The sequence below is a fragment of the Corvus moneduloides genome, chromosome 6 (genome assembly GCF_009650955.1).
Source record: "Corvus moneduloides isolate bCorMon1 chromosome 6, bCorMon1.pri, whole genome shotgun sequence".
Classification (NCBI taxonomy): domain Eukaryota; kingdom Metazoa; phylum Chordata; class Aves; order Passeriformes; family Corvidae; genus Corvus; species Corvus moneduloides.
In genome coordinates this window covers 11,598,716-11,611,025 of record NC_045481.1, presented here as the reverse complement: position 1 = coordinate 11,611,025, position 12,310 = coordinate 11,598,716, and the positions used below count along the sequence as shown (strand labels likewise).

The window sequence follows — 12,310 nt, the reverse complement described above, 5'->3', positions numbered from 1 at the left end:
TCTGTTTTATTACCTTTCACCTCTTCTCCCTCCAGACATCTTTGACGGGTCACAATTAAAACATCCAAGGACATAAAATCCTAAGCTCGGGTTGCTGAAGCTTGAATTAAATTCTTAAGGCTGGGATGTTCTCCTATTTGCTGCAGTCCTCTGTGAAATGAAATAACTTTTTGTTTCTTTGTTTTTAAACTTGGATAGAATTTTTAAAGAATAATGCACTGGTAATAGCTCCCAGTTTAGCAACGTCTGTGTACATGTGTATAGTCTTAAGCAATAGTTTCTGGACCTTTATTGTTCTAGTGGAATTGCAAATACTACTCTGGAGAGATACTAACATAATGTATCAGTTCAAGGTTTGGCAGTTCAGGATTTCAGACCATGCCATGCTAGCAAGCAACAATTTCCCTTTGCCCTCTTTCATAAGCATAAATACCTCTTCCTCAACAAAACCAAGAATCTCGTATGAAAAGATTAAACACATAAATTTTTTTTTTACCAGACCATAGAAGAAAGCTTCAGCCCTTTTTAGTTTTTTTCTTTTTTTTTAGTTGCTAAGATTTTGTGTCTGCTTGGGGGTTTTTTAGCACATCGACAAAGAAATTATCAATTGATATGTATTAATTCCAGACACACAAACATTAGCAACACTTTCAGGATGTCAGAGCTCTGAGTAGTACTTAAACACACTAACTGAGCATTCTTGTTTAGTGTAGAGATACCTGAGCAAGTTCTAAACTAGCGAGCTTCAATACCCGAGTGGTCCATCACTGTGCTCTCTTCACCCTTTTCTGAAAGTGCCTTGTTCATATCAAGGTGACCTGGTTATACACATGGTTCATTGCAGTGCAGGAATAACCTTCTAGTTTGATATTGTAAAGCCATCTTCTACGACACCAAACTAAAAGGACTAGGGAACTGTATTCTGTTTTTCCTTCCTCCCATACCTTCTACAGCTGGTTTCTTGAGCTATTAAAAATAAACATTCCACATTTCTTCTCACCCTGGAAGAAAGTTTTTTCACATGGTAAGAGCCCACCCAGGAAGACAGAAACACTTTTCAAATAGTCACACTAACGCGTAAGTACTTGTGATATACCACCCAAAGAACATATTTGAGAGAGCTCACCATGCTTGTACTTCTAGGAAGAGACGCAGATTTTGTGGCTGGCATTCCTTTGCTTTGAGAAATCATAATTTCTACTGGCAAGCCAGATCTTGTTCTGCATAAGACACCATTATCAAACGACCTGAAAGAGGGACTTGTATCCAGGGACAACGATTTCTCTAATTTGTGTGCTCCAGCCACCATGTCGTCACTTCTCAGAGTCTCTAAGTCTACTTCTTCATGGGTCTTCCTATCTAGAATGTTTTCTTTCCAGTTTTCAGGAGACTTTCTCTTAATATGAAAATCATCTAAGCTTCTCACACTGGATGGAAAGGTATTTTTCAGTTTAGCAGCTCGGTATGCCCTCAGGCTCATGGGATCAAGCACTCTGAAAGTAACTTCATTAATAAATTGAGAGAATTTGAGTTTAGCTTCTATTTTTTCTTCCACAACAGACAATGAACTTGATGATCCTTGACTCACCAAGCTCAAATCAGATGTAGAGGAACTGCTTTTCTTGTGAGCCTTCTTCTGCCTCTGGAGCTTTTGGCTTGCATTTCCCACTTCTGCTGGATATAGAGAAGAGTGTTCCAGTCCGTGAGTTTTTTCACCCCCTTTCTGACAGTGCTTTGATCGATGGGGTCGATAGCCTTCATCCTTATTTTTGCTTTTAACAAAGCTTTTAGCTTCTGACCTTGGTCTACCTGGTAACTCAAAGCTGTCCTCACTGGAGCTGCAACGTTTTGAGTAACTGTTCATTGTCAAATCTCCAGAGAGGTTCCTCTCTGCATCAGTTCGTACTTCTGGTGCGCATGCAGTGGTGCACGCACCGCATGCTCTTCCTTCATTCACCCTGCCACCCCCCTCCTGCTTGGCTGATCTTCCAGGCACAGCACCCTCTGGCTTAACTGGGGAAATGGAACCTTTCCATTTACTTTAGTGTCTGAATGTCAAATACTGTCAGTGAAAGAGGGATTCCCATAAATCCTTGTCTAACTTATAAGACAAAAGGTATGTCTTCAAAGGGCATAACAATGCACCCACCACATTTGTCCCATATGCACCTCAAATTATGCATATATTTCGTAATTACATCACAAGCAAACTCTCATAATTTTAATTAACCATACTAATGAACAGAATCTATAGGACATGCAAATTTTCCAGGGTATTGAGTGCTCAGTGGACAAGCATGGGCTTTCATTGACCCAGAGCAACATATGATATATTCCTGTTTGTTGAACTGGAAACCAAACTACCATGATGTAGATCAATTCTCACTAAGTAAAGTCTGGGGTGGTTCTGTTTCAGGGCTTTTTAAAATCCAATAGTAGAGAAGGTCATGCTATATTGTCCTAATGCTACTAGTGTTTGCTGTTCTATTAAAAAAGTTAGTGACAAATCTGCTAGATCCAGAAAAGCAAACAAAACGTGATTCTCACTTCCTACCTGCTTGTTTTTGTCATAATTTTAATTCTAAAATAATTTTAAAAGGTTAGGTTCCAAAGCAAGGTGCAATATTTCAAAATTGTCAATGAGATTGGAGTAGTAAAGAAAAGTTCTTTCAGTACCTTGTATGTGAAGTTCTCATTATTTACTGTCTTTATAGACAGGCAAGTCTGAACTCTGAAGTGAAGAATTTCTATTTTTGGTTGGTACGTGCAGGAACCTAAGGACTAGTTTAAGTGAGATTAAAGGCTATAGTCTGACTTTATAATCAGCGTGGATATTTGTAGTGCCCCAATGATGTGTTGCCACAGGAAATGACCAGAGAAAAGACTGATAAATTTGAAAGGCTGGAGTTTTTTGTGTTTTTTCATCTCCTTACTTTAGCATAAGGGTGAAACCAAGTGATTTTCCCCTTTTTGTGTGGTGGGATTCAGACTCTGCTTACATCACTGTAAAATGCAGCAAGCAGAGAAAGAGACTGACAAAGAGAAAACTGAGTGACCTTCCTTAAAGATAAGAGCACATTTTAAAATATAATGCATAGCTGACAGGTCAACAGCGTCTTGAGCTGAAATGTACTTCCATGTGCTTTTGAAACAGACATTTAGGTCCCTCATTATAAGGCACTTTACTTACTGCCTAGAATTTATTGTCTCCACGTTGGTAATTCCAACACTCATTTAAATCATAGTTCATAAAAGCTGCTGAAGTGTTGCAAATCTCTCAAATTAACATAGTAAGTACATTAATTTCGCAAATAACAGGGGGACATGAAGATCCTTTTAACACATCAGAAATCAATTGCTTTTACTGGAATTACTTTTTGAAATGCTTCCATATTTTCGATGGGACTGTGCCATTCCATTGCATCCTACAAACATTATCCTGATCACAGAGATAATGGGGATTAAAATGCATAAATCTGGTTCACACTGTCTTGTTTTAGATTAATTTATGCCTCTCTCACTTGAATGTGAATGCTAGCAGTTTAAAGGGCTGGCAAATGCTTTCAATTGTCAACACAAAGATTTTCATGACATTTTCAATGCAGTCAGGGAACAATACAGCACTACTCTCTTCTTGTAAAGCCAGAATTTAGGGATTTTTCAGTATGTCCAACACAGACTTCTACAAACTTAATGTTATTCTTGAAGCACACAGGATTCTGAATTGCATAGAGTCTATGCTAATCTATCCTAGGTCTTTTGCCTTCCAGATCCATTAGAGCTTGGCGATGGGTGAGTTCTGCAGTTTTAATGGACTTCATTAATAATGCCTGTTTCAGAAATAGAGCAAGCCTCATTGTTGATCCAGAACCTGTAATGACTTGTACATATTTGGAGAAGAGCTTTTTTATTCATGAGAGATTGGGCTCCTTCGTACATGAATAAAGCTATGTTAACTACAAGCGCAAATTCAGTTATCCATTGCATGTGTGCAAATTTTAAGGTATGAATTTAAAAATCTGTGGTACAGTCAATAAAAATGGACCATATAATTCTCTTTTATTGTCAGGAAAGAGCTCTTTTGTTCAGAAAGATGTTATTTGCACAGCAGTCAAATATATATATAGATATATGGTCATAGGTAACTTAGGTAAGGTACATAACACTTGTGGGTGTCATACAGCTGATAATGCTGTTTCTCTTTCTTCAGATGATTTCTGCCTAATGACACTAGACATATGACACAGACACATCTGATTATTAAGAAAAAAATATAATCCACAGCTGCAAAATGAAAAATAATTCTTCTTACTTAAATGATACAGATCTTTTAACATCAATCAGTGCGAATCTTGGTCAGAACAGATGTTATCAAAGTTTGTAGTAACTATTCAGTGTTCTCTTAAGTAAGTTTGCCAAAATATTCTCTAGAGACTACCTGAATCCAGAAATTATTTCCATTATGTGTGCAAATAGAGAAGCTGAATATTACAACAAAATATGATTAAAAATCTGAATGTTTGATATCTTGAACTTTATTTATAATTATTTGATGGTCATTATTTATTTTCCATATGTTAAGTGACTTATTTTTTGAAGTGTTCAAGTTATTTTACCGTATGTATTTAAATCTCTTTGAAGACATTGCTGATATAGGGAATTTCCTGTTCCAATGCAAGCGGGTGTGTCTGTGGATGGCAATACTTTGCTGCAGTAGTCTGAGTTGTACTCTTGAAATAAATACCTTCAGAGAGCTAAAATTCTTCTGTTCTTTATTACTACAATATGCCTCAGCTAGGTGGATGCTTGCCAGATTTCTAGGTTCTTCTGAACCAGTCATATTAACATTAAAATAATCCTAAGAGAAAAAGTTATGCATTAATTTTGCCCTGCTTTAGAAATGGTGGGCACCATTGTTGGAATAAAACAGTACGTCTGTGCAAATCAACTGAAAACTGTCTGCCCTAAGTAACAGACTTCACTATAAATAAGATTTCCTCTATCAGCAGCTCTGCCATTATCTAGTTCATTCACCTTTGATCAATACCTGCACTTTGGTCTGTAGCTGCCATTAACTGGCCTTTAAATTAGGAAAGGACTATATTGTATTCTTTCAATTAGGAAAGGACTGTATTTTTCTATGTACTTCTATGATACCCAATCTTGCATAAGGACACATCCCCAGATACCATCAGGGCTCGCTCATAAGTGAACCCTTTCTAGGGACTCGAGTGGATACAGTTTGTGATTTTGTGTGTTGCAATGGCTAAGTTTTTCTATCCTATTTTAGTGTTAATATAAGAACATAAACAGAGTGACACTGATCCTTTCCTGATAAACTTCTGAACCTGGAACATTTATAACAGCATGATATTTAAGATCATAGCTTAAATGGGACTTTCATAATGACTTAGTATTGCATTTGACAAGATCGAAACATTCAGGAATTTGTCTAGTAAACTTGTTACTTAGGAAAACACATCAAGATTTTTCTAAATTTAGGCTTATTTATATTCTGCATGTCATTTTAGAAAGACATTATTAGAAACCTCCATGTATAAACATGGAGCATAACAGAGTTACCTGCAAATATGACTTGATGTAATGGAATATTTCTACATACCATTGGCTTATGATTTTAATTTAAAAGCTGAATTTTGTGGGAATTTAAAAAAAACAAACATTCCACCCTCCCTTTTAAATAACATCCCTGGGTTTTAGTCTTCAGGAGATGTTTGCTAATTGTACTAAAAGCAAGTACAAGCTTTCTTGTATTTGCTGCAGGATGTTGTTATGACAACTAGAAGTTTCTTTGTGTAGAGCTCTGGAAGATATGATCATTTTTGGATCAAGGCAGAAAATATTCAACAGTTTTAGTACTAAGTTCTTCTGTATCCAAGAGTATGTCTCTTGATACATGAACAAGGATACCTTCAGCAGATTATCTACATTAAAAAACCCAAACATGTATAAAGGTTTTTTACATTTTGAAATTCATAAAAAACTTTTAAGTTATTATTAAAAAAAAGTAAATCCGATTTTTAAACAATATTGAGGTTTATTTTAATTGCAATTAAGACTGGTTCCAGAGTCTTTTACAGTCAGTGAATAAACTCCAAGATTATGGATGAATAATAACACTGTTGTCTGTGCTGTTCTTGTTGAAGCAAAGAACAAGTTTTACATTATAATGGTGTGTATTTCCTGTATTTTTGCTCCTAGTTCTCACTCATCCTTTCAACTATTCAGAAATATTGCCTAAGCAGCAGGGCCAAACTTACTATTATTTGTAGGAATGGCATTCAGTTCAAAGCTCTCAGTTTGCCCTACAGATATGTACATCCCTCAGCAGATACTCCACTCTTAAAATAGCTATATCCCAACTCTCCCAGTGCCCATTCTTGCTCAGATGTATTCTTCCCTCCTGCCTTTAATGAAAATTTTTTCTTATCCAGTCCTCTTCACAATTAATGCAGTTAATTTTGAAGTGTTTTATGAGACCTTTCAGTTTTACACTTCAGTTTATCCCTTTAAATAATGCAGATGTTCCTCTCTGTGTTTTTCTAACAGATGGTTTCTTTTTCTTTTTTTTCTGTATTGGTTGTCAAATACAAATTTGCTTTTAATGTAAGGTTGCCTAGACCAGTTTCATCAGCAAGACAGTGTTTCCTTAAATTCTTCTCAGCATTGTTCTGTTTTGTTCTTCTCCAGAAATTCTACCACATTTTCTAATTAATGGGAATAATATCTCTTTCTAGGATGCTAGGCCTCACACAGGAAAAATTCAATTTCACTAAATATTACTTTCACCATTTCTCTTTCCTTTTGGAACAAACAATTTGTAATGGAGTGGAGATGCAGTCAGTGTTGTATGTGTTGGTTTTACCTCACTAGGTTCTGCCTGAAAGTGTTTCAGCCTTAAGGAGAATTTAAGCAGGCATTTGCTCTAAGTCTGTAAGATCTAGCTGTCTTCAGGACCAGTAGAATGAATATTCAGTTATTTTAATGTATGACTGCTAATGTGAACAAGTTAAAATGGGTTTTTCCTTTTTCTATCAGTTGTTGGTAGATTTGTAACACGTTACGACAAACAGAAAATTGGACCAGTACTGCCACCATTAAACCAGTCTGGATTCTTAAGAAATGGTAGGTTTTGTTGGCATGAAAAGGAGGTGAAAAGGTACTGTGGTGTCTTAAAGAGCAAAGACTAATGTTTCTATGCAGGAATCTGCATGGTGGACAGTGTTTGCATTCAGCCTTGAATCTAAATCAAAATATATAATGGATCTAAATTGCCCTAAATTCTCATTAATCAACCTCTCCACCATGATGAGTAAAACATTTATCTGTTTTACAACTACAGGATGACTAAACTAAAGGCAACAAATTGCTGTGTCATCTTTCTTGTCAACATCCGTAAGTCTGATTCATTTAATTTATAGCTGTATACTAGACAGAGCTGTGATAGGCCTGTAAGAAGTGCTGAGCATTAGAAAAGAGATTTTTTTTTGGTATAAATCCTGCACCACCCTGAAAAAAGAGCCACTGTTCTCTGGCAAATGCTACAGCTGCAGTAAAATTAGAGACAGACACCCAATTAAAATGCAAGCTATATTTACAGCTTTAAAAATAAATGAAAAATTAAAGAGAAAAATGTAAGCACAAAATGTTTTAATACACCTTTTTTTTTTTTTTTTTTTTTTTTTAATTCCAGTACAACAGCATATTGGACACAGGCTCTTACTGTCCTCAATATCATCCTGTCAGAGCACCTTCCATTACAGTGCAAGCAGCCAAATCAGTATCAATTGTAAGCTGTTGGCTGTAGTGTTGTCTGCTCCTTAGCAGTAGAAAATGGCACTGTGGACACATGTTACTGCACATAGCTTTAAAGTTTTTCAAAGATATATATAAGGCACTTGTGGCACTAGCTAATGACGTTTGGCTACCCTTAATTACCAACGGAATTTTGTCTCCCATGAAGAGAAATTTTACTCTTGCTGAGAAAAGCCAGAGAAATGAAGCAGCAGACTAATTTTTTTCTAAGTGTTTTAAGTGGTCTTTTATTTATCCACGGTCCAGACAATGGACTGCTTGGAAGAGAGGAATACAAAATTATATGAGGCTGATCTACTGTGTAAGGAACAGATTACTAGTCTAGTTAGGCCAAGCTTCAGAGCATAAACACTATAGCTTTTCCTTCATGTTGGAACTTCTTAGCACTAAAAACTTGTAATATCACCTGTCTGAGAAATTTTTGTTCCCATCTAAGAGAGATAGAGCTTCCTAGCTAACAAAAGTTAACAGGATCTGTGAATAACAATTTATCAGATTTGCGTTTAAGTGACCAACCGCGGCTGCGTACCTTGACTGTGAATGAGTCCTCAAAATGCTCTCTATCCTCTGCCAACATCATCTTTTTCTTGCTCAGTTTCTGCTTTAGCCAGCTGCTCCATGAGCTCTTCTTCACACGCTGTACCGTTTTTGTGGCCGTGCTGTAGGATGGGTAGAGCTGTAGGTCATCTGCATTACACTAGCATTTGATTCTGTGTCTCCAGTTCACTTTGTAGTTGCTTGGTGAAAAGACAGTAAAATAATTGATCCTTCTGAGAATACACAGATGAGGAGTCTTAGTTTCTTCCACTGCTCCTTGAAAATGTATATTTTTAGGAAAGTGTCAAATCCTTTGAGTCTAGTCCTTAAAACTGTCCTTCTTTGAGGTAGTCTGGCAGTGTCATGTGGCTTTCCAAATTAGGTATACCATTTTCCTCATTTTCCTCTCTCTTTTCTCTCTTCTTTTTTCCCAATAATAATCATAATCATAATAATTATTATAATCAAAATCATCATCATTATTATTATCATCATTATCATCATTAAGAAGAGGGGGAAAAAGCATGAGAAAATTTAAGACAGTAGAGAGGAAAAATGAGTGGAAGAATGGAATGAGTTTCTCATGCAAAATCAGGCTTAGGATAAAAATACACTGCCTTTTTCTTCAGGTGGACTGAAAATATTTCCCACTCATTCATTATGTTATATTTTAAAATTAATTATATTTTATATACCAGTTTATTTTACTTTAATCCATTCCTAAATTTATGCTGGATGCCACAATCTGCAAGGCCTTGCTGTCTCTGAAGCTGTATAATGTCTCTTTCTGATCCCATACCACATTAATGGTGAACTAAGGCTACCCAAAGTCCTTCCCATTGATGCTTCAAGGAGTATTGAAGAGATCTTTCAGTACAGCAGTGTTTTTCTTGTCATCTTTTTTTTATATCTGCAGGAATATGCAATTCTTCTAATTAAATGTTAAACATAGAGGAGAGTTTAAGACTGGAAGGTAAGTCTAAATGCATAAACCACATAAGGAATAAGATGCTGCTGTGATATTCTCTATCTCCTCTTTTTTTTTTCCCCTGTCCAATGAGCTTATTTAAATTAGTGAAATATGTGTTTGACCAAGTTGTTCCAGAGCATAATACAAACATTCACAGTTCTTTGTAGTGGGTAAAGCTACACCCCCCATAGGGACTTTGACTTCATAAGAGCAATAGACCTGTACTAGGTTTGTGGCATTTCATTAGGATCATTCTTTTGCAGGATTAGGAAATCACGAAGTATAAGGAAGGAATAAGCCTTTTTACCTGGGCAACGCTGTCCCCTCTATCACGAAGTCACCATTTCCCCTTAAAGACACCCCAAAGGCAGTTCTCTACCTCTTCCTCACCCTCCCAGTCTGTCTCAGAAATAGTTACGGAGGATTGCCTCCTCTAGTAAAGAGTAACAGCTGTGGAAACAGTCTAAGCTTGTTAGTGGCATTTCTGCTCACTGATGTCTCCTTTAGTCTTGTAGAGATGGTACCATAAATTTCACTATTTACTGGTCTTGTTATTACTATGCTTTGTTTTCTTGAGATTTGGGGAAGGGTTGTGGAATGTCAGACTAAACCTCTCCATTATTGGCTTCTAATTTATTAGGCTCTTCAGAGCCAGCCCTTGGGAAGCCTAATGTTGCTTGCAAAAGGAAGGCTATATTATTGTTCACCATACCTGGAACACAGTAATTTTTTTATCTCTGTTTCCATTCTTTATCTCTGTGTATACATAATCTGCCAAAACCTTTTTATTTCTATTACACAGTAAAAAAGGAAATGGTTTTTCCAGTTCCATGCTTCAGTATGTCCTGAAAAAGTTTGCTTATAAAAAACTTGCCTGCATATAAATGAGTTGGGCTGGAAGTATGTTTTAAAATTTGTTGTTCTGAGTAATTTGAAAATAACTGGGAGAACTAAATGGTAATTTCTTGACTGCTGTTACCATGGGTTATTGGGGGATGGATAACTTGAGCAGGAGGGAAGTATTTGTGTAGTTTTCTGTGGAAGTTAATTAAACAGTGTGAATTTTTTGCAGCATAATCTTCCCTACATAAAAAACTATGATAAATAATATTACTTGGAGGTATAGGATATGCTTGTGCTAAACATTTCCAGAAGATTAGTTCTGGTGCTGTAATGTCTCTGTTGCAGCTCCAATATATTTCTGCTGAATGCTGCAAACCTGCAGGTTTACAATCAGAGTTGCATGTTACAGGAATTGGTGATAAGCAGCTATGACTAAATAAGAAAATAAAAGGTCTGTTTGTACTTGGATATGTGTGTGTTTGCATACCAAATGTAACAGTAGCCCTGCGCATTGCCTGTCCCTAACTCCTTTCTATTACAACAGTTGCAATTTAAACATGAAGCAAAATACCACTATTTATTTTCCTTCCATGACCATAGTCCCACCTCATTCATTACATTAAAGAGACATGTCCATCAGAGCTGTTTAAATACTCTTGTAGAAAGCATGCTACAGTATGTCCTGTTTGTTTGGGCAAATGTTATGCATTTATGTTGTTTTTCATACAAACAATTATTTCATCTATACTCTGTTTGGTTTAGCAACGTTTGACTAATACTTTGTGTAATTAGACAAAGTCATGCACCACATATATTTTCCTTCATCATTTAATACAAACCTAAGCTAGGTTTAATGTGTACATACTAGCTTTATTAATATTAATGCCACTGCCTGAATTTTTCCTTTCTTGAAGATATAAATTATTTTGCTAATTTCATTCTTAGTGGCCAGTAACATATTCAGAATAAATATTCCAGTTTTGATGAGATCAAATAGACATGTTCCATGATGTGCATTATGCAAATAAAAGATACATAACTCATTAAAAAACCCCTATCATGACAGTCAATTATAAATCATTTCATTAGCTTTCCAGCACTGCAGCTTTAGGAAGCTTCATCCATATAATTTGCTGTCTTGTACCTTAATGTATTAACTATTTCATTTTAAAGACAGTAATGTCTGCCAAATGAAACAACAGAGCATGTTAATTCATGCACCAGGCACCCAGTTGTCATATTGCAGCACCACTAATTCAGTGCTGAAGACTTCTTTCCTACCTGTTATAAATTTTAAATAAAAAAAATAGAAACATGCAGTTAAGAGAAAGCAATACTTACTTGAGAAGGATTCTGCAAGCTCTGTTGTGCTAGTTCACAGACTGAAATGATGGAGCCAGATTTAGAAGTAGCTTATTAGGTGCATGCTGCTTCAACAGTTACAGCTTTTCTTTTTTTTTAACTGAAAGACGGAATCGTTTTCTTTTAATGAAGCCAGCACAGAATGATATGCTGCCCATGTTGCTATGAGAGACTAAACTTGCAGAGCAAAGTCTGGCAATTTCAAAATAACTTACCAGGGGTCATTCACTATCAACCTGCCACTGCTTTCCTGTGTAGTTGTAAAGTTTGACAGCATCAAGCAAGATCATGGCATGTCACAAACGCAGGAAACTACTAGTCAGTCGTGTACACTTGAGATTGAAAGTGATTGAGGCAGTATTGTTTGTGAATACAGGTATAAAACCATGTTAAGACAAAATCTTTCAATTTGGAACACCCGCTGAATTCTCTTAAAAGGGAACAAGGCTCTGATTACAGTCAATCTGCAGTACTTGCGACTCTCCTGGTTTTGGATGCTATGTCTACAGCTCTAGCACTAAGAAAAGAGCACAGGAACTGGCCCAAAGGGATCACACAAACGTGAAATACTATGCATTTTTTATTGCCTTTGATATTTTAGGAGAAAGACTATTAAGTATCACATATTTTTGTGTGTACACAAACCAATGCAACTGTAAAGACATGTAATTATGGTTATAAAATCACCCATATGTATCTATGTATTTACCATATAAAACCACACCCAGTTTTGGAGTTTCGTTGATGTCAAACCATTGCAAT

General features: G+C 36.2%; 1 protein-coding gene across 6 annotated transcripts in view; it reads right to left on the bottom strand.

The window, feature by feature from the left end:
• BEGAIN (brain enriched guanylate kinase associated) overlaps positions 1 to 11,910 on the bottom strand; it is a 158,797-nt gene extending 146,887 nt beyond the window's left edge. For 2 of the 6 annotated variants that reach the window (XM_032112831.1, XM_032112834.1), the window contains exon 1: positions 1,127 to 1,892. In XM_032112831.1, the coding sequence (XP_031968722.1) occupies positions 1,127 to 1,864 (738 nt within the window). In that variant the 5' untranslated portion in view covers positions 1,865 to 1,892. Of the gene's footprint in view, positions 1 to 1,126; positions 1,893 to 8,365; positions 8,574 to 11,527 lie in introns of those variants that run through there. The other 4 variants (XM_032112835.1, XM_032112836.1, XM_032112837.1 and 1 more) reach the window with 4 other exon arrangements.
• Positions 11,911 to 12,310: the final 400 nt, after the last annotated feature.